Below are 26,472 nucleotides of genomic sequence, written 5' to 3'. Positions count from 1 at the left end.
CTGGATCCCTAAAGGACCTAGCCTCAAAATTCGAACTCTGCCAATCTCGTCGACGTTTCACCGTTTCGAAAACCGTAGACAACCGCGTTTTTTCCTATATTCAATCCGGTCAAGAGAGACCTCCGCCAAATTTGAAATTTGAATGTTTCAAATATCAATCAATTAGTTATAACTAGTTATATATCAAAATAACCAAAATTGCCGTGGTAAGTTAGATCGAAGCTACTTATTGTAGCGGCACAAAATGAATAAAATAAATCGTTTACAAAAGAATAAATAAAATAGTATTAACGATGTTAGATTCGGGCCGTGCGCACTGTACAATATATTCCTGCGCCGATCGCAATATTACGTCTTCCAACGGTAACTTTCAGACATAAAGTCAAAATTTTATTGTCTAATAATCACAAAACACGTGTCCCGAAACATGACCCCAACGGTCGTTTTTTTTTTCTCGATCTTAACCCAAAATATAAAAGGGGACCCAATGATTCAAAGAAAAAGAAAAGCAAAAAAAAAAAAGATCACAAAAAAAAAAACTTAAGAAGGTAAGCAAAAATGGCGAGAAGAAGTCAAGAAGAAGAAGAAGAAAAGGAGAATTTTCCTCTTATTACAACAAAAACAGTCGAATACTTACAACCAGTAATGCGTCGAGAGCTACTCCGCAAATTTCCAGACAACTCTGCTTTTGGATTCGACTACGCACAGAGCTCTCTCTGGTCTCCTCTATTGCCTCGAAACTACGCAAGCCCTTCAGATCTAGACTCGGACACTTTCGTTTGTAGGAACCTTGAGCTCGGAGAGTTTCTGGAAAGCAAGAAGAAGATGAAGATCTCAATGAAAAAGAAAAACAAAAAGAATAAGTTAGTGAAACTAGACATGTCTTCGATCAAGAGTGACGATTCTCCTAAAGTTGGCTGCTTTTCTCTTCCCACCAAGGTACATTTTACATACAAACCTTAGAATCTTAGATGTCTCTGTTTTTATATATAAATATCTATTATAATTGTGGGTATTTGTTTAGGGATGGGATGGTTTACTAAAGGTAGCTTCAAAACACTTCAAGAAATCGAAAAAGAAGAGAGACCCAGTCGCTGATGTCAAGCTTCTCAACTTCTGCAAATGCTGAGAGTTCAATATACATACCACTTCAATGTTAATTCTACGTTGTTGGTTCTTTTGCTCATATGCTTCACATGCAAGTCACAATATTTGGATATATGGGTTGATTTTGTTTTGTTTTGTTTTATTGGTTTATCTGTTTTGTATGGTCTTCATGTAAACCATTGGAGTGTTTTGATCATACACAGTTCTATATCAGTGGCTGCTTTGCTTCAACTTTCTGCTGCATTTGAGTCTTATTAGTAACAAGTAGAGAGACTGAAAGCAGAATTTTGCTCACTTGACAGAATAAACAAAGCCTTATTAGTTCAATAACTGTGGACGTTCTTGAATCAATTTAGTCATGATCCCCTGGATCTAAATCACTTTTAAGAAGGTAAAAAGAATAACAAACGAACATGAAATAAAAACCCGTTCCTCTAAGATCGCATACAATTCAACCAGATCTAACTTTTTCAAATGCATTACATAAATTTCAAATTTTCTTGTTGGGTTGTGTAATGGGCCACGAGTGGGTCTTTTTGTAATGGAAGTTTTGCTCTCTATGGACTTCAATACAAAAGATGTTGACTAAAAAGATTAAAAACAGTAAAAAAAAAACGAAAAACGAATGGTGAAAATAACAGTATCTATACTACGGGGAGTAGTATTAATTACCGTATAAATGAACACGTGTCAGTCTAGTCACTAATCGTCTTTGCTAATGCAATCTGTGTCGATCGATATGCTTGCTGCTTGTGGTGGCCATGTTCAGTGGTAGATAAGAATTAATTACCTATAAAGAAAGAAAGAAAGAAGGACACAAGATGTTCAATCTTTCTCAAAGTTTACATCTTTCCGCTTCATGCGAAGATGGCGGCCATGTCTTTCCTTTCCGCTGCTCCTTCGAGCTCCTTCCATGGCGGTCTTCATCTGGGTAAGAGCGATCCCTGCCTCTTCGGTTCCTACCCTCAAACCGGGAATACTCAGAGACCTTCTCTTTCCATCAGGTGGGTTTCGGTTTCTCTTCTTTCGATTTCACCTTTAGATTAGTGCTCTGCTTCAATCTATAGATATGGAAATAGCTAAAGCTTATAGCTTTCATAGATTTTTATTGTGTATACGTGAAGAACAGAACCAAGAAAGTAAGAGACTTGTTTTGTTAGTAATGGAGTTTGGTTTTGTGGGTGACGACATTTTTTTAGGTGCCAATCTACTAATACCAAGGAGCCAAAGAGTAGTAATATTCTGGACAATGCCAGCAACCTTTTTACAAACTTGTTAAGCGGTGGAAGTTTGGGGTCAATGCCCACTGCTGAAGGAGCTGTCTCTGATCTATTTGGGAAGCCTCTCTTCTTATCGCTCTACGACTGGTTCATGGAGGTATGTATATGCTCTTATCTTAATATGAAATTATCAACTTTTGTTTTGATTCCGTGATGATCTTTGATTCTGAAGCATGGAGGAGTGTATAAACTTGCGTTTGGTCCAAAGGCCTTTGTTGTCATCTCTGATCCTATTGTTGCAAGGCATGTCCTCAGAGAAAACGCATTTTCTTATGACAAGGTAACATAATCATTTGTTTTCTGTTTTGGGTACCATCAAGTAACTTCCTTTGTGTGTGTTTGCTTTAGGGAGTTCTTGCTGAGATCTTGGAGCCCATCATGGGGAAAGGGTTGATACCTGCTGACCTTGACACCTGGAAGTTAAGAAGAAGAGGTAAAAGCTGGTTTTGTTAATCTATCTGCTTATGGGCCCCATTGATGTCAATCTGTGTTTGCTGCAGCTATAACTCCTGCGTTCCATGCATTGTATCTGGAAGCCATGGTCAAAGTATTCAGCGACTGTTCCGAGAAAATGATACTTAAATCCGAGAAACTCTTGAGGGAGAAAGAAGTTTCAAGCGGAGAGGGGGACACAGAGATCGAGTTGGATCTTGAAGCAGAGTTCTCGAGTTTGGCTCTTGATATTATAGGGCTTAGCGTCTTCAACTACGACTTTGGCTCTGTCACAAAAGAGTCCCCTGTCATTAAGGTTTTCTTTTTTTAATATTTTCTTTGAATTAGTCTCTCTGTAGCAAAAGCTGGTTGGTCCCTTGTTGAATCGTTTATGTTAACATCAACAGGCGGTTTATGGAACTCTTTTCGAGGCAGAGCATCGGTCTACTTTCTACTTTCCCTATTGGAACTTTCCGCCAGCCAGATGGATCGTTCCGAGGCAGAGAAAGTTCCAAAGCGATCTCAAGATCATAAACGATTGCCTTGATGGACTCATTCAAAATGCAAAAGAGACAAGACAGGAAACAGATGTAGAGAAGCTCCAGCAACGTGACTACTCTAATCTCAAGGATGCAAGTCTTTTACGGTTCTTGGTGGATATGCGTGGTGTTGATATTGATGACCGACAGGCAAGACTATATTAATTACTGTTTAACGATCTTGTTATCATTTTCTGATTATGGTTTTGTCTTCAACAGCTGAGGGATGACTTAATGACTATGCTAATTGCTGGTCACGAGACAACCGCAGCTGTTCTTACTTGGGCTGTTTACCTTCTTGCACAAGTATCCACTTAAAGTGTCTTATTCCTTTTTTCCCATGACTGCTTAAATAGCTCATTATACAGTTGTTTAGCATTCTGCTTTTATATTCACAGAGTCCTGCAAAAATTAGGAAAGCTCAAGCAGAGATTGATGCTGTGCTTGGTGACGGTGCACCTACTTATGAATCGTTGAAAAAGCTCGAGTACGTTCACTTATAAATTATCTTTCTTTTGATCTGTATTTCGATCATTGACTGCTTTGCTCAATGCTTCTGCAGGTACATACGACTCATCGTTGTAGAATCCCTTCGTCTCTATCCTCAGCCGCCTCTGCTCATCAGACGCACTCTTAAACCAGAAACCTTGCCTGGTATGCTTTCATTAACATACAAAGGTGAAAAGGAAGGTCATAGATCTCTAACTCTCCATGTCTTGCATATGCAGGAGGATACAAAGGTGAAAAGGAAGGTCATAAAGTTCCGAAAGGGACTGATATCTTCATTTCTGTAAGTGGTATCTTTCTATATTCGTTTATGATTCTGTCAGTGGAACCTGCTTTTTGTTTAATTATCTATATTTTTTAACATTCAGGTGTACAATCTCCATAGATCTCCATACTTTTGGGATAACCCACAAGAGTTTGAGCCTGAGAGGTTCTTAAGAAAAAAGGAGAGCAATGGCATTGAAGGCTGGGCTGGCTTTGATCCATCTCGAAGCCCTGGTGCACTTTACCCCAACGAGGTGAACATCCAAAACTTGCAAAATCCAGTCTTTCCCTTAAGCCATTGTCTTATAGTTTGCTTCTGGACTTAGCTCTATTCTGCTTTGTAACAAGACTATTGTCTCCTTTGGTGAGAACAGATCATAGCAGACTTTGCATTCTTACCATTTGGTGGAGGGCCAAGGAAATGCATTGGAGACCAGTTTGCACTAATGGAGTCGACCGTGGCACTAGCTATGTTGCTGCAGAAATTCGACGTGGAGCTGCGTGGACCGCCAGAGTCTGTTGAACTCGTGAGCGGCGCTACAATCCATGCCAAGAATGGGATGTGGTGTAAACTTAAGAGAAGATCAAAATGAAATGAGAGAGGCAAGAAAACACCATTTGTGTGTGTTGTATTGGTGAAATAGTGAAATTTGTTACTTACAAGAGAGGGGGATCAGGATGTATTATTTTGATACAATATCATATCTTATTACAGGTTCAAAAGCAACCTCCTAACCCAAGATCAAAACATTTGATTAGAGGTTCATGCAAGCTTCTATGTTATCATCTTGTACTTCTCTGTCTGATGTGCACAATCACATAAGACATAAAGAGATGCATCTAAGCATGGTATTGGGAAAGTGCTGATGATGAAATAGCAGAAGGCTATGACAAATGTTTCTTTTAATTGACAGAGAATACATTTTATTCACGTTCACTTGGATCATTCATACATCATTGTTACAAATAGGAGTAGTGTTTCTATTCAAATACATGGATAATGATTAATAAAGGTAAGGGAAATACACAAAGCTTACACTGAAGTAGATACGCAACAAGTGAAGGAAATACAAATCAAATGTTTCTTTTTTTTTTTTTTTGAACAAACATAAATCAAATGTTTCAAAGGGAAGAAGTGAAGCTATAAGAAGAATAACGCGAAATTCCATTGTTAAAAGGGCGGCTAGGTGGCCATGTTCTACTAGAACCCAGGGCAGAAACTCCCTGGGTCAAGGCGATATTCTTGAATTTCACTAATATAAAATGTCCGATTTAATCTCCAGAAATGAAATTTTCCGTCACACTCAATCAATATATGACCAGACTAGATTTTGTGTTTCTAAATCGATCAAGTGACCGTCCATTACCTTATTTCTTCTTTTCAAACGTTCACCAACTTAGCTCAATTGTGATTGTTATGCCTGGTGACTGTGTTTGGTTTGATTTAGCCTAACTTATTTATTCTTTTGTGTGTTGTGTAGTGAGATTAGTTTTGCGAGATTATAAACGTAAAACGAAGAGATATCCAAATTATTTTTTAACTAGCACACATAAGAGACTTATGGGGGCCTAAGATTGGATACATATGTTACAGAAATGCTTATGAGTAATAAAGACAGAGACGCCAAATTATTCAATCATAAACAACATTTCAGCCACTTTAATACAGTCCCATTATATACAGAAACCAATCTAAAATGTTGTTTTCTTGTCATTGCAATTCACAAAGAGGAGTTTGAATTTTCGCACAAGGAAGGATTGGCATTATTAGAGATAGGTGAAATACACAAGGCTTACATTAAAGTAGATACACAACAAGTCAAGGAGATAGAGATGAAATGTTTCAAGGGGAAGAGGTGAAGCTATAAGAAGAATAAGATACAGTACCAAATTGCCAGCTAGTGTGGATTTGCGCCGCCTTTGCAGCATCACCTGCTGCACCCATTGCAACGTGTAATGGGTAGAAATGCTCTGGCCATGGATGCGCCATTTTCGCATTTGGAGCTTTCTTTTCCCACTCATTCACATCTCCATATCTACGAAAACATAAGCCATCATCAATGGTCCTTCCAAAATTAACCAGAAAATGATTAAAAGATTTGTAACTGCATACCTTCCTTGAAGGAGAGAATCTCTGAGCCAATGATCAAACTCCAAAGCCCAAGGAACCGGTGAGCCATTAGGGATGCTAAATTCAAGCTTCTTCAAGTTATGAGTGGCACTTCCAGATCCAATGATAAGAACACCTTCTTCTTTCAGTGGAGCCAATGCTTTGCCCATGTTGTAATGGTAAGTCCCACTTTGAGATGACTGAACAGAGAGTTGACAAACAGGTATATCCGCCTCTGGATACATCAACATAAGAGGAACCCAAGCTCCATGATCAAGTCCTCTCTCTGTATCTTCATCAACACGCTTCATTCCTCCTGCCCCCATTAGCAATTCTTTAACCTTTTTCCCCAGTTCAATAGCTCCTGGTGCTTCATACTTCAGCTGCAAGCGTCAAATTCATAAAAACATGAAACTATCGATGAATTTCTTTAAAGATCTGCTATCTGATTACGGTTTAGGATAAGCCTAACATTGAGAATTAATGTTATAGAATCAGGTTCAGACAAAAGTTAGGGTTTTCTTTGGTAAGAAAGAGGAAGGGAGAGATAGAATGACCTTGTAAATGGGATCAGGGAAACCATTAAAATCGTAGATGGTGGAGTTGCGGAGAACAGTGTTGACAGTTGGAAACTCGGTGTCCCAGTGTGCGGAGATTATCAAGATCGATTTGGGTTTATGTTGAAGAACTTTTTCGGACCATGACTTGAAGAACTGTCTTGCCTCCAAAGTGTCATCTATGCTCAACCTGGGAGATCCATGCGATAAATAAAATGTTTGATTCACTTTCTCCATTGCGTATCTCTCTCAACTCTCTGTGTGTTCTTGATGATTGTTCCCTCTCTTTCAAACGTTTTACCAACTCCCACCTGAGACCTGACCCAGCTTAGTACTTTTGCTTTTGTTTCTCTCTCATTATTATTTTTTTCGGTGGGAGAAAGACCATGCCGTGTCAAAGGGGCCACACCCACCTGACCCAACTCGGTAAATATAATCCATACAAAACGCAAAAGCTTAGATTTGCAATCTCATGGGTGAGCAGTGACTTGATTCTGTAGATATCTTTGCTATAAAAGAAATCATTAGAATAAATATTTAGTAACCTATATTCCTAAGAGTTATTAACACTGCAGGGCAGTCTGTGAGTTTCTTTTACACATCAGGACAGTTATTGCTACTGGGACACTTTATGGTGTGAAAAGTCATGTTTTACCCTTGTAAAAGGTAACTGGCTTTTTATCTGGTTTGGATCGTAGCTTTTCAAAATTTTTATGGTTACCATTTCAAAATTCAAAAAACATGGTGGGGCCTAGAAAGAGATAAGACTAATTTTTCTACCGAAAAAGGTGAGTAATATTCTTTTCATTTCTTTTACCGAGGGAGGTTTTGAAAAAGTGAAAAGGCGACGGAAACAAGATTTGCGACGGAGGAGATGTCGGTACGACGGAACAAGCGTGGGAAAGATAACGCCGAAGGTTAGTTTACTCCGCGATTTGCTTGTACTTTTTTTTATTACTGGGATTATGGTATTAACCCAAGGGGGGTTGTGGCTGCGTAACTTTTTGCAACGCAGCGGTGGGGGAGGTTGAGGATGTTCGGGAAAAGTTTTCGGAAAGATTGTTTGCTACCGACCGATTCTCAAGCGAGAGGGTGAATATGTATTCCACCGTAGATAGACTATTATGGGTTAGGGATGTGCTAGATGGAACCCCGGAGATGTCGACGTTGTTGGAATCTTGTTGGGATCTTGTTTTAGAGGTCTATTTCTGTGTACTAATATGTGGTGTATATGAGTAAATGATGTGTATGATAAACGTATACAAAATGTCTAATGTACCCCATTTAATCATGTACAACATATTTTAATATTTACATTATACGTACACATCAACATGTACACTAAATGTACACGAAGCCATCTCATATTTTATGCACATGGACGCGTGAACGTTATGTACACTGTCATCTCAGCATTCAGGCTAGTCGCCGTAACCCAGTCATGTGCACCACAACATGTACACTCTTATATCATGTACAACGTATAAAATGTTTACATGATATAAGGGTGTAAGTGTTGTGGTGTACATGCATGGGTTATGGTGACCAGCAGTATACACTCTAAGAATACGCATAGCTTGAATGCTAACAAAGTGTGTTAAAGTGATATGTGTTTTTATTGTACATATGTATAAGGTGGGTAACTAGATGGTGTACAAAATGGTCGTCAATTCCCAACCACAAAACCATCTCATATGGTGTACACATGTGCAATAGAACATTATGTACATGTACACCACAACATGTACACCGTTATATCATGTACAACGTATAAAATGTTTACATGATATAAGGGTGTACGTGTTGTGGTGTACATGACTGGGTTGTCAGTATAGCCGGTGGTGTCGTCAGTCCGGTGGCAAGCTCTTTTGTGTTAGGTGACCAATAACTCAGTTGAGCGAGAGGAGGTGGGTTCGTGAAAGTGAAGAACTCCTTCGCCACATTGTTTTGTAGTTCCCGCAACGACATGCCGCTCCACACATGTACGATTCGTGTCATATTCTTCTTATCAATTACGAATTCCCAGAGAGAGCCGACGGAGGCCCATGCCCCCAGGATGACCATGCAAATACTCAGCCATTACGAATCTGCGAAAAAAAATTTAGTATGTGCACTAGATTTTAGAAAAACTTTGTTTAAGTTTGGTTTAGTGAACAAACCTCAAACTTAGAAGCAGTAATCTGATTTGCAGAAGAACAAACCGTGCCAAAGCTAAAGATAGAGAGAAGGTTAAATTGACTTTATCAAACCCAGAAAATCAAGATCGCTTGTGCATCTGATAAAAGGTAAATCCAACGGTGTGGAAAGATTTTGGTAGATATGTGTCTTGTCACTCGCTTTACGATCGGCACCGTTGATAGGAGAGTTGAGATGTGCGTTGGACAATTGTTCCCGCTTTTACCATTGTTTAGTTAGGAGAGATAGTGGAATGTCAGTTATAAATGGACTTAGTTAAAAGTATTTAGTTGAGGTAGAAAATGGTTTGTTAAGAGAAAGTGTGTCAGTAGTGTAAACTGTCTTATTCTGATATTAAAAACTTGAAATTGACCTGCAGCGTAATATTCTCTATTCCTAATCGAAAAGTAATTTATCTGTACTAAAGTAGAGATTTTTCTCTTTCTTAGTGAAAAGGGAGTTTACTGACACATGTCCTTATATATTTTCCATGAAAACTCACAGCTTTGTTAAATCAACAAATTATCGATGGATGTTAGGCTTTTGGGGTCTGAATTTGTTTCTAAACTCCCCAAGTACTAATACTCACTACTCTCTCACAAAAAAAAACACCTTTGTTTATACCTATAGTGAATGTAGCTCAGACTATAATCTACCACCTTAACTAGAGCTATTAACTCTATTATATATTTTGAAAATAAAGTAGAGTTTTGAAGTCATTACGGTAGAATAGAGGAATGTGCATACATATAAATATATATTCACACAGTTGGTATATTGCATAAATTAAATATATGGATATTAGCTTCCTCTTCAACTTTTTTAAAGAGTAACATATATAAATCGTAGATATAGAGTTGAGTATTGTATAAATATGGTAGACACTAGACAGAGACCCAAAAGCTTGCCTAAAAGAAAAATAACCCCCACACAATTAAAAAAAAAACAAATCATAACATAGAGGGCCATCAATGTGATGTACTACTTGACTTCTAGACTGCTAATTGTTTGCCTAAATTTTGGCTTATTTATTTGTGTAAGATATTTTAAATTCAACGGCTAAAATAAGTTACAATCAACCCAATTAATTATAGGATTTTTAATGCAAAAACTCTTCAATTAAGTTTATTTCGGATAAAAACCCCTCAATTAAAGATTTACCGTACAAACCCTTCCCCCCTCCCCCCCCCCAAATAATCTTTTTTAATGAATCATCCCCTCCGTCTATGGCACCATTAAAAGATGTGACCATTAAAAGATGTGTGCTTGCCGTTATGTCTAACACGCAGCGATTCATTTATGATGAAAACGTCACAGCTTTTTTGTATCTCTTCTTCATCTCTTTATTTGGTATCATTTGGTCAGACTATTGTTTCGTAAGGTGTGTTGTTCGTGGATATGTCGTTAGTTGTTGGTCAAACCAGAAATTGGAACATTTGTTTTAACTAAATTATTAGAATACACAAATAGAAAAATTCCAATATAAACATGGTTCACTACACAAGGATTACATAGTTTACTGCAAAAGAAAGTTCATATGACCTTAAGTCAGGACAAAATGAAACAGCAAAATATTTATAAATTCAAGTTTAAATATATGAGTAGACTTCTCGAAAAGTGTTTTCATAGACTTCTCAAGAAGTATATTCCTAGACTTTTTGAGAAGTTTTTTCAGGGTTATAACCGTAAAATTTTCTACAGTTTTATTTCTTTTAATCATAAAAAATTTTGTTTTGTTTAATCATAAAAGAACAGTTGTAATTTTATCGTCCTTTAAGACCACCTCCATTGGTTAGAGTTCTTAATGGATTCTTAAAATTAATTTAATAGTTAATTATGTACTTTATGAAGTTTAAAACTCATATTAATGTAATTAGTTGTGTGAAGGTCCAATGGAAGAATCCCTACGAGGTTTGTAACTTTTTTTTTTTTGAAATTAAATTTAAATATTACAAAACTTATAAATTATTGGATTTTATAACATTTAAACAAATATGGCATAAAACATATGAAAAATAGAAATACAAATTTATATAACGAATTTAACATTCCGGTGAGCTTCATATGTTCAATGAAGTTAACATTCCGAGACAAGTTGGAGAAGACATACAACAAATCTGCAAGTTCAGTAACAAACAAGAGTCACAATTGTGTAACAAAAGATCAAGAATGTCATTAGAGTCTCAACTAACCATTTTGTAACAAAAAACATAATGTATTGTCTTATCACGGACTCAAAGAATTCGAATTTTCACCTTGATTTCATAGACGGTTTTGGAGAAAGAGAGCAACTAATGTATAGTGTTTTCATATGTTTTTAGCTATTAATTTTGATCAATTTTAATGTTTAGAAGTTGCATTTAGGTGTCATTAGATGTTGCATTTGTACATATTTCATAAAGAGAGGGCTGGAAAACACAATTTGAAGTTTTAGGACAGTTTTGAGGACTTTTCTATAACAAACAGAAGTTTTTGGGGTCAAACCGTAATTTGTTAAAAACTCAAGGATCAAAGATGCAAATCAGCAGAAATCAGCCATGGCTGTACGAGAGTTGCAGAACGCTCTTGGAAACCCAGATTCGTCGATCCGTCACGCACGACCATTTCATGAAGATCAACAACAACGAGGAACGACGACAAATTTTTTGAGAAAGAAAACAAAAAGCATGACCAAGAGAGGCGGCCAATACCAAGAGGGCACGTATAGGTTCTTATCAATTCCAAAAGCCCTATTTTAGGGAGCGGTTCCTCTTGTTTTATCCTTTATTTATTTATTTTTTTTGTTTTTTAGAACCTCTTTTTAAGAATATCAGATATTTTGCATTTGATTGAATTTAAAATTTAGATTTGCATTCAAATTCATTTTGGATTATTTTTGGAAACTGCCCCAAAATATTTAGTGTATAAATACTTATCAATTTTGGTTTTAGTTTGAGCCTTAAATTAAGTTTGGTTGGGTTCTTTTGTCCATTCCTTGACATAGTATGCAAAGTAGTATTTATTAATATGGATCATCTTCTTTTATTGGGAACTTTTATTTAGTACAGTAGGTAGAAAAAGCTCCTTATCTATGGAGCAAGTAGTATGAGGAGACATGAAGATGATCTTGATAATGGGTATTTCATGCATCTGCGAACTTCTTCTTCTTCTCGAAGGTGAGGCTGGAGCGGAGAAAATCTTTCTTGGGAAGGTCCTTGGTGATAATGAACTTCTTATACCATTTGCCAGACTGTTTGAGGTCTCTATCAGTGATATTATTCCAATCAATGTAACTGAGTCCGAATCTGACGGTAAATCCTTTGCAGAATTCATAATTATCCCCAAGAGACCACGCAAAGTATCCTTTTACGTTGACATGCTTCTCCCTAAAAGCAGGACCAGTGAATGAGAGTACAATCCGCTTGATTACTTGATATATAACACTGGAATGAGAGTAGCATCAACTCACTTGATTACTTTACTGAGAAAATAGAGATGACTGCAGAGATAATCAATCCGCTTGCAATCTAACTTAGCGGCCTCATGGGGTTCATCACCCGGGGTACTGAATCCTAATTAAATCGTCATATCATGAAAAATTCCACAATATTTTTGTGTCAATTTCTTGAACCAAATTTAAATCACATGTATAGATGAATTTAGAGATAAACAATAGAACTTACCATTCTCGGTTACATAGATTAACGGGTTATAATACTTGGTTTTGAAATAGTCCATTACGTAAGAAATGCCTTCTGGGTAGTAATAGGTGTTTTTGGCCGCATCAACTTTGTCTTCAGTGAACTTAGAAATGAAAGCAAACAAAAGCAATCAGAAAACTGAACATTGCTTCAAAATAAATGAAAGAATATGGGTGTATGGATCATATGCATAAATACCAGTGGACCAATGGCATGACCATTTATATCACGATCTGTAAACACAAAGATGATATAATTAATGGTCACAAAGTACTTAAAAGGAAGGTTGTAAATAAATGAAATTATATGGAGTGGTACATGTGAGTGTTACGCCTGCGTCCATCATGGCAGTGTGATTAGCCCAATCAACATGATTAGGACTTGGCTGGACATACTGAGTGACATAATAGTTGAGACCAAGAAAATCATATGATTACGCAGCGTTGCAACGCTCGGCGGAGGTCAAGCGCGGCGATTCCACATTAATCGGCTAAAAAATCGGGTTCACAAAAAAACTCAATTTTTCGGGATTTAAATGCTTGAAATTGAAATTTAAATGTGAGATGTAAAGATTTGGTGAAAAAACATTAAGAAACACGCAAGATTTTCCTGAATGGTGACAGATCTATAACTTCTGTAATGGTGGAAATTGCAGAAAAGTTAAACGACAACAAAAGGAAGAAGAAGACTTATTTACAATTTTGCCATTCATTAAAAAACATTAAAAAAATAATACAAAATGTGTACACGGGGTTTGAAGACAGGTCGAGGTAGCTATTATAGTCATACTATTCCACCAGACCACGATGCTTAGGTCAAATACAGTCGCAAATAAAATAAGATATATAAATTTATTTAATAAAATGGATAAAAACATTAAAATTAATCCCCGATTACTCTCCGCTTAATCTCCGATTTGTTGTTAACTCGCTAGGCCCGGACCGACCGCCCGACTCACGCCTAGCGAAGTTTCGAACATGGTGTAAACATATACCATCCCAAGAAGAATTCTTTCATCCTCTCGGTTGCAGCTTTGCTTTCTGGATCATTGTTATCATACGGAAGAAACCATCTAGTTATCATCACAGGTCCAATCTTACCTCCTTGATGCTGTGGTCATGCAGATATTATATACACAATAATATGATTAAATCATAGATTACACATTATACAAATTAATGGAGAAATCACCTTATAATTTTTCCTATAAAGATCGACGACCGTGGCATGAGCCAGAAGCTGGTGATGTGCAACAATATAGGGTTCAGTTGAAGAATTTCCGGCGTAACATGTAGGGTCAAGAGCTCGAGAACATCGACCGGGTGCATCTGATCCAAATCCATAGCCTCTAGTAGGCACTGTGTAGAGCTGGTTAATCGTGATCCAGTTCGTTACATTAGCACCAAATTCTTGGAAACATAGATCTGCGTAATCTTTGAAATCATTTCTGCGAATATTACATAATTGTCATTTCATTAGTCCTAGAACAAATCTTTATATGTTGTCATCTTTAATAAACAGCTCGGCATACATTATCTGGGGGTCCAAGAAACCTTCATACTCATCTTGTAGTGCTTGAGGAAGGTCCCAGTGAAAGAGCGTAACAAAAGGAGTTATGCCCTTCTCAACGAGGCGATTTATGAGTCCGCGGTAGTAGTTAACACCTTCTTGGTTTACACCCCTGCTCCTCTTTCCTCCTGTTCATATAAATGTACACTATATTTACTTTTTCTAAATAATCACAATCGAAGATTACGATATATATATATACATACATGTATATTATATACATGGATCTATAATGTTTACATACTTGGAATGATTCTTGACCACGCAATGGAAAATCTGTAGCCAGTAGCATTGAGTTCGACCAGCGCCTCTATATCTTTCTGCAGTTTATATATACAATCGCATGTCAATCCACACGTAGCTGGTAGATTATTCAGTGAGTAATATTAGTTAGCATATATATATATATATATATATATACCCTAGACTATATTTGAGAAGTGATTTTGTATATGTGTCATCACTACATTAACTTTCACAAAAAATATGACATGGCGTAAAAGAAATATGACATGGCATAAATCTAATTGTGACATGTAAAATTTACTATATTTAGATTTATGTTTTTGGTAAGATTTCTTAAATATAATAATGATGATTTTCTATATACGGATTTATATTTTTGGAAAAGTTTCATAATATAGTAATAACTAATAAATTTTATATCAAAAATATTTTTTCTCAGTAAATATTCATTTTGGTAAGTATTCATAATTTCTATATGTTTTTACGATACCTAATAAGTTTCATAATATAGTAATAACTAATAAATTTTATATCAAAAATATTTTTTCTCAGTAAATATTCATTTTATGATACCTAATAATTTTTCTATATCTATTAAAATAATATGTTTTTATATATAAGTCCTAAATAATAATTACGAATATTAAAATTTTACATCAATATATGAATCATATTTTTATTAATATTTCTAAGTGTACATAAAGAAATATTTAAAAATGGTAATTAAATAAAGAATAATATAATAAAGTAACTTTTCAATTATTTTTATCAAAAGTTAAATAATGAAAAATTAAAAGATCAAAGTAAACTTGAATAAATCAAACTAAAAACAATTACATTATGGTTTTATTTTTTAAACTAATAAAAGTAAAACTAGATTTTGACCCGCGCTTAGAAAACGCGGGTTTTGTTTGTTTTTTCATTTATTAATCGAAAACTGATTTATAAACTACTATTATTTTTTGTTTCGAACTATAACAATTGAGTTTTTAGGTTTTTTTCTTTAAAATATGGTATTTGTTCGAAATATGGTAGTTGTTCTATAATAATGTTTGAGTTTTAAGATTTGTTTTCATATCCGGCTTAGATTCATGGTTGAACCTATAGACCCGATACATTGTATGTAATCTGGTTCAGATTTAATGAAAAATTAGTTAATTAAAAATCTGATATCACCTGGTAAAAAACCCAAAAACTCACTATTAACCTGCGATCTGATACCATTGATCCGATAAAACACAAAATATCTGATAGTATTTTTTTTTCAAATGATTAAATTACTCATATATTTTTTAATATTACATAAATTAGTGATTCCTTAGAATTTGATGAAATTTTATTATGTTATCCAAATAAAAAATGATAATATAAAAAATCTTATTGATATGACAATATTAGTTTATTTCTGTTATTAATAACCTATTATATGTTTGTGTTTTTATTTTAGATTTAAATTTTGATTTTAAGATAGTTTTTAAAATATTGTTGAACACTCTTAATATAACATTATACATGGAAAAACGATATTCAAATATGTATATGATACATGGTGTAAGATATATGATTTTGGTTTGTATTGAAAATCTTTATAATATTCAAATGATCTCATTTTGAATATTGATACGTATATTTAAGAAAATAATATTTTTATGTTCGTTAGTTTATTTATAGTTCATAATATATTTATACTTATATTAAATTTAAAGTTAGTATATCTTTTAAATATATATATAGGCACATTATTTATAGATTCATTTAGGTGTATATGTATACCCAAAACCAAAAGACTTAAATACCATTAATGAATTTTATTAATCTCTTGTAAAAATAAGGGTATTTTTGAGAAAAAAATACAATTTTCATTAATAGGTATAAGTTAGGAATGATCTTGTTTTAATGGTATTGATATAAAAATAGAAAATTTTATTTATATATAATATTTTTAAATATTTTATATATAGTATATATATATATAAGTCATATCATATGACTCATATGTATATATTGAATAATTTACCTCCCAATACGAATATGAGTCACAAGTAGTGTCTCCATTTCCATGATCGGACCCTGATTTGTCTGATAGTAAATGAATACATAACTATAAGTGTATAGAAACATATAAGAGACATTATACATATGTAACCATGCAAACGACAAACTTGGATATCGGTGAGTGAAGCCATCCCAAACGTTAAGTCCACGACCTACGCCACCTTCTATCTGAAATAAATAAATAAATAGAAACAACCATGCAACGTATTAGTGTTTTTAATGATTTTCTATATACGTCAAATGTGAAGTCTGGCAACACAATAATAATTAATGGTTGAATTGTTACATGCCTGGTAAGCAGAAGATGCAACGCCGAAGATGAAGTCTTTTTCGAAACTGCCACTGTTGAATTGATCAGTATGACCACATGTTGACAGTGTTTCTTTGCAAGTAATTTCTTCATCAGCTTTGCAAGTCGCCACAGCTAGAAGAAAAACTAATGTGAGCCCAATATGCTTCATGATTAATTTGTAGATGTATGTGTTTGTGTTGTATGGAACATTGTACCAATCAATGGGTTTATATAGCCTTCGCAAAGAAAAGTGACGTGTACATTTTCTTGTCTTATAGTCTTGATTGATATTTTGGGAGAGGTTTCGCTGAATGGAACCCGTGGCTTTTTACGGTGGCTTGCTCTTCAAATCATTTCAGTGAGAAAAACGTTGGATTGTTTGTCGCAGTAGTGATTGGTTAATTCATTATTACTATCATTTTGAAAAAAAATTGTAAATAGCAATGAGGTAGATTTTATTTAATAGAACGAAAAATTCCTAATTAGCTCTTAGCTAATAAGAAAAACTTTTGATAAATTCTTCGAATGAGTTTTAGCTTGTTATTTTTCTAGTGGGGAAACCAGAAGATGTGATTGTAGTAAAATTCAAAAGTTTATATAGCGAGTAGATTGACATAGGCAAGAAACAGACATTGACTGTTATGTTTTTTTAAGTGACAATATAATATCACAAGTTTTGGGTTTGGACCAATGGTAGCCTTGAGAGTTAGTAAGACACTGTATAAATCTTTTGGCCTAGTTTTGTGGAGAGAATGCACAGAAAAGAAAAGTTAGACCAAGAGAGATGTCTAAAGGAGATATGCAAGAATGGAGAAAGGAAATTAAGGAGAAGAAAGCAGATTTGTTTGGGTCTGTGAAGACAAAGTTGTGGGGCTTAAACGTTTCATAATCTGGCTATTATATTGTAGGAAGTTTTGTGACTGTTGGTTTAAGATTCAAGAGTGAGATTTGTGTTTCAACAGTTGGCTTCTCGAGAATCTAGATTTTAGCGTGGCTGGTCTTGACAGTCCTTCAGCATGTGTTATTTTAAGTGTTTGGAAGTTCAATGGTGAGATAGATCTTTTCTGCTTGATATAAAACTAGGGAGATGTAGTTTTGACTTATATCTTAGAATTTTTTGTGGTGGAATTCTGAGATAACAAGTTAAGTCCCACATCGGATATTAGGCAAAGGAAAGTCTAATATATAAAGAGATGTCAAACTCTAATAGTACGAGGTCTTTTGGAAATGAAACCAAAAGTAAATCCATGCGGGTCAGCCTTTAAAGTCCAAAGTGGACAATATCGTACTAATCGGATAATATAGAGTTGGACATGAAATTTTACAATCCCAACAATTGGTATCAGAGCACCAGATTGACGAAGATCTGCAAGAAGACCAAAATACCCTTCAAGTAAGAATAAGGGAGGTTCAGCAGAAACAGTCAAGATGATCATGGAACATGTGATGACAATCTCAAAGGACCGAGATGTAGTGGGAGAAACATTCTCAAAGGAAGCCATGCGATTACCGGTACAAGGTGGTGCCAAAGATGATTCGCCGAAGGAAACACACGAGATGGATGTGATCCTTAGCTTGAGGGGGAGAATGCGAGATAACAAGTTAAGTCCCACATCGGATATTAGACAAAGGAAAGTCTAATATATAAAGAGATGTCCAACTCTAATAGTACGAGGCCTTTTGGGAAGGAAACCAAAAGTAAATCCATGCGGGCCAGCCTTTAAAGTCCAAAGTGGACAATATCGTACTAATCGGATAATATAGAGTTGGACAGGGGTTTAACAATTCCAACAGGAATTAGTCCTTGTTTACCGGAATTCTTGTATTTCCCTCTTGTTCAGTTTTTTTTTGTGTGTTGAGAAGTTGCGCGTTATAGATCTGTTCTTGTGGAACATAGAGGATATCGTTGTAGTCATATTCATTAATAACTCCGGAGTACAGCCCGTGGGTTTTGCTCCTCGCATCGAATGAGTTCTTCACCAAAAAATTTTGGTTTGATTTAAGTGTTCTCCTTATACAATATTATGCTATAGCCAAAGTATTTTCATCATAAATTCACACAAGTGCGGGGAACATTTATTTCCACTGCACCGTTGTCACCTATCCTGACCATTTCCCCCGGTAGTATTCTCATAAATAATTATACCTAACTGTAATATTACTCCCTAAATATTAAGATTACCAGTATTACCTCCCCTGCGAAGCACATGTCAATTATTTTTACTGTATTCCAAAAATTTTGATCATAAAACTATAATGATTATCAACATATCAAAATAAATTTCTAGTTTAATCACATATTTTGTTTTCAAATCAAAGTCACTTAAACTTGCACATTGTATAAAAGTATAGATTTCATAGAACATATTTAATATCAAATGTATGTTATCTGTAATTAAAATCTCTTAAATGAATATATCTGCACACACGTTTTCATATCCAAATTATCTATCTGCAAAAAGTTTCATAGGTATATTAGTAGAGTTAACAAACTTTAAAATAGTATAAACATAAATACTTAGTATTTAAATTGGAATATTTCTCCATACCGAGCTTCACATATATGACATAATAGAAATTATCATAACTCTCAATTTTCTAACTCCCTTTTAATTTTTATCTTGTTTTGTTTCAGAGAAGCTTGAATTATATTTCTGCTATATAAAAATCTATACAAAACTGAGTTTCATTTATTTAAACAGTTTTACATATCATAATAAAATGTGTTTACCTTTTTCTCCATAAGAATATAGATTTTCACATTGAGAATAACTTCATGTCTGTGACAGTTGTACTTTGTGAAACAAAACTGTGACTTTCCATTCCCTTGTGAAAAATCAAATTATAAAATAGAAGTATAATTTGATAGAATCTTCAACTTATACTTTTGAAGAAAGAATGATAGAAAATTGTTATAAAAAAAAGAAAATAAGATGAATCAATAGAGAAGAAGAAGAGAGAAAAAATACGGATAAAATTTTGATTGAATGTTATATAGACGAGTTGCTGAATTTTTGAACGTGTCTCGATAACAGTTAGAGAAAAAAATAGGAAAGTTTTTTTTGCTGTTACATAAAACATAAAACTAAACGGACGTGAGAGAGTTTTGATAATTTTTTTTGTAATATGTTAAATTTTAATTTTTTAAAAATATTTTATTTTTTAAGCGTTTGTAAGAAATTACACATGGCAAATTTTTGTTGGTCAAGTGACTTATGTTTTAGTATATAAGGGATATAACTCCAAGATAATAGAAAACATGTTTTTTAATGCTGATTTATTATAGTACATTACAATTATGAGAAAAAAGTTATTACATAGACGACTCTACAATAAATAATTGTATCTGCTTTACGAGGATTTATGTCTAATTGCAGCATCCAAATCGTCTTATAAAAATTAATGCCTAACCGGTTTTACTTTCATCATGCTAAATATCTCTTGTAAATTTTTTATCCGTTAATTTGTATAATTGTTTTGTAAATCATCGTCTTGGAACCTCGCATATAGACCGTCCGGTTTGAAGCAGTAGTCAACACTTAAACAAACCAAAGACTAAAGGAACTTTATATACTTCGTTAACTTTACTAATATTAATTTATATGGTATCAGTATTAAGGATCCTAATCCATTTTAAAGGAGAAGATACATATTAGTCGCATATCTTGTGGCTGTGGAATTGCATGATATCCTTCGTAATCACGAAGAAGCATCAGCCTTTTCTCAAGATGAAGAGAATGGCTTAAGATTATTGACGACCACATTGATTTTTTTTTTTTTGTGATAAAGTGGAGTTTATAAGCAAGGATTTATTGATGGTTCATTCAAAATTATTTTTTGGTGATGATGATATTCACATCATCCTTAATAAAAACAGTTTTTATTTACTTCTCATTCTTGTGAGTTTTTTTTTTATGTTCGTAATCGTGAAGTACTATTTAGACATTGCAATCGCGAGTTTTATTTGTTTACTATTTAAAGAACTGGCATGTGTAAACGTTGTTGACCCTATGAAGGATATTAATGTCATTGCCCTACGAAGGATATTAACGTCATCGACCCTTTGACCAGATATAAACGTCGATGATGTCTCGATGGCAGGATGCTGCTGTTGATTATTATTTTGGTAATTTTTTTAAAAAATTTTATTATCCGCTTTTGAATTTTTTACAGAATTGACAAAAATAACTTGTAGAAAATTACCAGAAAGAAAAATAACACAAACTCAAACCTAAGGAAGCATATGAATTGACTACAAGCACAATCGTAGTACACAAAGAATACATCGGAAAGGAACCATCACTTGCCACATAATTGACCTGCAGTTATAGTGAGAGCCGGACCCGATAGACTTAGGCGTACCCGGTGACCTGTTCTTAATGATCGGGTTGTCAAAAAAAGCTTGCTAAGTCCTCGCAGTTAGCGGACTTCATGGACAAACCAACTACACCTGAGACCAAGGCAACACGCCCCAAACATGTCAAGCTTTATTGGCGAAGGACTAAATGATAAGGACTTTTAACAATCCTATGTCAAAGTAGTATAGATAGATGTCAATCCAATCCTAAGTGATCATGAAGCAAAGATAATACAAGAGAATGCTTAATCTAAGTGCAATTAGTGTAGTTGATGTGAATAGAAACAAGTAACAAGAACTAAGCTTAAAGCAATTAACTAAACTTTCAATCAATAGATAAATTGGACTCATGCGAATTTGACTTCAAGTGATTAAGATCCAATATAGGATGACAAGTTATCAATCAATAGGTTTCCTTAAGTCTAGATCACAATATTAGATAAGTTCTTTCCCAAGATACAAATCCCTATGTCATTATGCATTAAACATCAATTCCCATTGGCTTAATACACTCAAAAATGAAGTTAAATCAAGTTTATTAACCATCTAACAATCCTAACATCAAACCTCTTTGGTTATTCAAGCTAGAGAAAAGTTGAGTTGGTTCAGACATTTCATCAAACACCTTCCGGGTATGAAATGTCTAGAGATCAAGATTAGAGAGTTCAAGACTAATCTAGCATTGAACACATTCAATAAGCAAGGAAACATATAAATCTAACATTAAACACCCAAAATCTTTACTTAATCAATCTAATCACTGATCTTGATGATTAACTTTAAACTCATGATAGATTCAAGACAAAACATGTTGAGAAGATGAAATAAATTCAGATTACTCAAGAAAGAAAGATTATATTACTAAAGATTCAAGTTTTCTCCAATATATCAATGTGTTTAGAGAGAAAACAAGATAAGTCTAAAATTAGGTGTAAAATGTATTTATAGTAGCTTGAAACTCGAAACGGGTCGACCCGACAAACCCGGGTTTGACCCGATAGAGAAATGGGTTAGATGGTCTTGGCATCGGCCGTGGTCTGCGGTCTGTCCACATAAAAACTCGACCTCTCTGCCTCGTATCCCGGACCATGCTCGTCTGTAGTTGATGTCTGCGCTTCACCTTCGTTCAATCCCGCGGATGGCCTCAACCCGCGTCCGTGACCCGCCGTTCATCCACACCAAATCAACCTCTCGGCCACCATTCTGCGAACTGCAATTACCCGCAGCCATTATCCACGGTTTGTGCAGCTTAAATTGTTTTCACTGCCCATGATCCGCAGAAAGGGTTGGTCCACAGAACTCGTCTGCGGTCGAAGCTTCTTTTGCACCTTTTTTCATGCGTGCCCATTAGACTCTCCAAACTTCAACTTGAGCTTTCCCAAACCTAAAATACCACATGCATATGCTATGTACCTAATTAAACTCTAAATGCATCCAAAATGATCTAAATGAATATGAAAATGATGCTTAAAACCATGAAAAATCTCAATACATCACTAACCATGGGCCGCAACACACTCTCGAACCTGCACTACGAAGACATAACCAACTACTCCACCAGAAGGCAAAGTGGACCAGGGCAGCCCTAGATCTACCCACATTCCTTGTTAACTACACATGCGGCACCACCAAAGAGGTTAGTCGTGGTTGACAAGACCGACTCCTCACCTCCTCATACACGTCCCCGCTATGGAGATCCCGTAACAGACCAAACCGGCGTGGAAACGAAAGAAACACCATAGAAGCCCCTGCGAGAATGGTTGATCGGGTTAAAAAATACGCCACCGGAGACTAACTGAGACGAGCGGAAAAAACACTGCATCTCCATTGTCTGAGGAACTCTAAGCGCCTTCAGCCAAGCGAACTTACGCACCCTAGTCGAGAAGATCAAACAGAGGTGGCAGAGTAAAGAGACAGAGCTCGCCAGAAATCCAGATCTGACGCCAGATCTGAACCACAGCCACTCCGATTGACCAAAGGAACCACATATCCACTCCTCCACTTTGCTTCTGCGGAGATCCGGGTCGGATGCACCATATCTACACCGCGAAAACGGAGGAAAGGAGGAAGAGGAGAGGCGAGAGGAAGGAAGATAACGAGGGGGGGGGGGCTACCGGAGTCAACGGAGGAGGAGAAACACCGCCGGCCACCCTAAAGGAGGAGATAGGGTTTTCGCTCGGGAGATAGATCTTTTAGAGAGAAAACTCACTGTTTTTACCTAAAACCATATTAGTTTATAGTTAAATTGATTTATTTTCTATATAAATATATTTATACCATAAAAATTATTTCTATGAGAGTCTAATATTGTAATGCCACGAATATCCACGGCTAATGGGCCTTCCATGCCCGCTCTCTCGGTCTGTGGGTCCTGTTGTGATGGGCGATGCGTTAACTTTTTTCAAGGCTCGAAAGTCTTGTCTACTGATCTTGTAATCACCACATGACTTTTCTCCATGTGTTGGCCTTATTCGCACGGTATAACGAATCACTTCCAAAGAGATCACCCATCATTTCACTACTCCAACCCAAGCACGCTTAACTTTATAATTTTAAATGGATGTGTGACAAAAAAAGTAAGTGCATTTTGATGACGTAGATAGCCAAATCAATTCTCTTAACCTTTTCCACACATACCAGAAATCGGGATGTTACAATTCATCCTCACTCACAAAGCGCAACGCCCCCGTAGCACACCACGACAAGTCTCAAAACGCCTCTCGATCCAGAACCGAGATGGCTAATATGCTATGATACTACTTGTAACGCCACGAACCCAAGGACTAATGGGCCTCCCACGCCTGGTCTCTCGACCCGTGGGGCCCGTTCTGTGCGATAGGCTGTGCGTTAATTTTTTCAAGGCTCGAAAATCTTGTCTACTGACCCTGCAATCACCATATGATCTTTTTCCGTGTTTTGGCCTCACTTGCACGGTATCCCGAATCACTTCTCGATAGATCATCTATCCTTTCACTACTGCAGCTCAAGCACACTTAACTCTGTAGTTTTAAATGGATGTGTGACGGAAAAGTAAACGCATTTGATGACATAGGTAGCCAAATCAATTCTCTTAAACCTTTCCACATATATACCAGAAATCAGAATGTTACAAATATATTCTTTACAAATATTTTATGTTATTTCCTTTCATCAATTTATCAATTTTCTGAAAAATAGAACAACATGCAAAGTTCCCCAAAAAGTATTCCTCGAAGTAGATGATGCTCAACAGGACTAGGCATTTTATTAAAATTCTGATTTGATTCATTATTCATTTCGATTCGATCCAAAAATCCGGATAAACGTAAATTTTCGAACCAAAGCAAATACTAAAAATTAATATCTGTTAAAATCGAAATAATACAAATACTAAAATTTTGGGAACATGATATCCGCTACGCTCCAAAAGATGTACTAATACATGTATATCTTCATTAAATTTAGATTATTATTTATATGATTATTATTTTAACATATAATTTAATAAATTCTATGCACATCATTGGTTATAAAATATTAAACCAACAAATATATGACAATGATAACTTTTTCTTAAGTTTTGTCTTATTATTATTGTTAGCTAAATTTAAAATTTACAAAATAGTTTCATTACTTATTTTATACATCATGTAAAATAAATATTTTAAAGAACATTTGTATCAAATTTTATCCATTATTTGTATCAAATAAAATGGACGAAATATTCATAAGTATTCTATAATATCCGTAATTATTCGTATATTTTCTGGATATCTTGTTTTTCAGATTTCCGTAAATTTTCAAAGTAAAACAAATCAAATAATGTTTAAAAAATTCAAAATGTAATATATAAGAAAAAATTAAATTTTTATTATATAGTTATGTGTTTTTTTAATTTTTTAATAATACTAAATTAAACAAAATGGATAGAGTTTACATAAATTGTTATCAAACTTTTTATCATTCAAAATCATTATACATTTTAATCACATTATGTAGTTTCGTAGTTTTTATTTTAAAAATAATATTTTTAATGGTTAGTTTAGTAAAAAATATACTATATATTTAAATGAACCAATATATTCCTAAAAACTATAAAAATCATTTTAGTGATTACACGTAACATAGTTCACATGTTACAATGTTTATCAATCTATCTATACTAATAAAGTTGAATTTTCTCTTTTCTAATGAAGCCATCTAAGCAAGTGGTGTACCAAAAGTTAACACCTCATCACTTATTTTAAGATTTTTTTTTATTTCTTTTATCTTCTTATTATTTAATCCAAGTATTTTTAACAAAACATTTAATATTGCATAAAATTATTTAAAATCATCTTCTAATCACAAGTCTTTTTCGAATGAAAAATCATTATATATATATATATATCATACTAATAATATTTAAATCAAAATCTAAACTATTTCATATAAATATTTTAATAAATTAATATTATATTTTTTTATGTTCAATCATTTAGATATATTAACATAAATTTATATAAAAAATAAAAGTCATTTCTAATTTTATAATATACAAACTAAAATCCTGTTTTAAAATATAACACAAAAATATACTAATATATTATACATAAATAAAATTAGTTTTTCTCTTTTGATGATGGTTTATCATATATGTGAATATTACATCTTTCATTATTTATTTTTTTGTACTTTGAATATACATATAAATATCTTTAAATAAATAAAATATGTGAGTTAGTTTTAATAAATTTTACATGAATTTATAAAAGAAACTAAAACTTAATTAGAATAATATTATTTTAAATTTGTTCAAAATTTTTTTTTTTTATTTAAAAGAATGAGTCTAGGAATGAATCTTATTTGTTATACACAATCTATCTTTTTAAAAACAAATATTACTAAAGAAAATATTAATTTTTTAAAATAAAAATTATGTTAAATTTTTTAAGTAAATCATAATTAATCATATATATAATTAAACCAATGTACATAAATATTATTCAAAATGTAATCAAATAGAAATAAAACCGCCACCAATTATAATCCAAAACCTAACAATAATATTTGCTTCAAAATCTTAATAAATTTGGATGACATAGTTTATTTGATAATTTTAGATATATATCTAAAGAGTACCAATGTATACACTTTTTTGAATTATTTAAATCAATAAATTTAAGAAAATAAAAGTACCAAAGTATTCAAAAAAAATCTTAAGAAGGAAAAATGATTAATGTATTCTATTTAATTTCAACGGTATAATTCAGATTAATTTATTTTACATACTTTTATAATAAACTTTTTAAAACAATTATGATAAAAATTAATTACATCAATT

At 34.1% G+C, this 26,472-nt stretch overlaps 3 protein-coding genes and 1 pseudogene across 3 annotated transcripts; 2 read left to right on the top strand and 2 right to left on the bottom strand.

Moving 5' to 3' along the window:
- Positions 1 to 492: 492 nt before the first annotated feature.
- BNAA08G05640D lies at positions 493 to 1,338 on the top strand. The gene is made up of 2 exons (XM_013799250.3): positions 493 to 939; positions 1,025 to 1,338. Exons 1-2 carry the CDS (start codon positions 559 to 561, stop codon positions 1,127 to 1,129), a joined length of 486 nt encoding a protein of 161 aa, XP_013654704.1. The 5' UTR covers positions 493 to 558; the 3' UTR covers positions 1,130 to 1,338.
- Positions 1,339 to 1,852: 514 nt separating this feature from the next.
- LOC106360625 (cytochrome P450 97B3, chloroplastic) lies at positions 1,853 to 4,856 on the top strand. Its single transcript, XM_013800247.3, has 12 exons — positions 1,853 to 2,111; positions 2,307 to 2,484; positions 2,560 to 2,667; positions 2,736 to 2,820; positions 2,888 to 3,135; positions 3,227 to 3,508; positions 3,578 to 3,664; positions 3,757 to 3,845; positions 3,921 to 4,012; positions 4,087 to 4,148; positions 4,234 to 4,383; positions 4,504 to 4,856. Exons 1-12 carry the CDS (start codon positions 1,975 to 1,977, stop codon positions 4,720 to 4,722), a joined length of 1,737 nt encoding a protein of 578 aa, XP_013655701.1. The 5' UTR covers positions 1,853 to 1,974; the 3' UTR covers positions 4,723 to 4,856.
- Positions 4,857 to 5,758: 902 nt separating this feature from the next.
- LOC106359577 (extradiol ring-cleavage dioxygenase) lies at positions 5,759 to 7,198 on the bottom strand. Its single transcript, XM_013799249.3, has 3 exons — positions 6,797 to 7,198; positions 6,243 to 6,622; positions 5,759 to 6,165 (listed from the first exon to the last, which is right to left on the bottom strand). The coding sequence occupies exons 1-3, from the start codon at positions 7,031 to 7,033 to the stop codon at positions 5,973 to 5,975; spliced, it is 810 nt and encodes a 269-aa protein (XP_013654703.1). The 5' UTR covers positions 7,034 to 7,198; the 3' UTR covers positions 5,759 to 5,972.
- Positions 7,199 to 11,968: 4,770 nt separating this feature from the next.
- LOC106359576 lies at positions 11,969 to 17,033 on the bottom strand (annotated as a pseudogene).
- Between the last annotated feature and the right edge of the window lie 9,439 nt (positions 17,034 to 26,472).

The sequence above is a fragment of the Brassica napus genome, chromosome A8, assembly GCF_020379485.1.
Source record: "Brassica napus cultivar Da-Ae chromosome A8, Da-Ae, whole genome shotgun sequence".
Classification (NCBI taxonomy): Eukaryota; Viridiplantae; Streptophyta; class Magnoliopsida; order Brassicales; family Brassicaceae; genus Brassica; species Brassica napus.
Note: the sequence above shows the minus strand (reverse complement) of the source record. Positions and strands in the feature narration are given on the sequence as shown.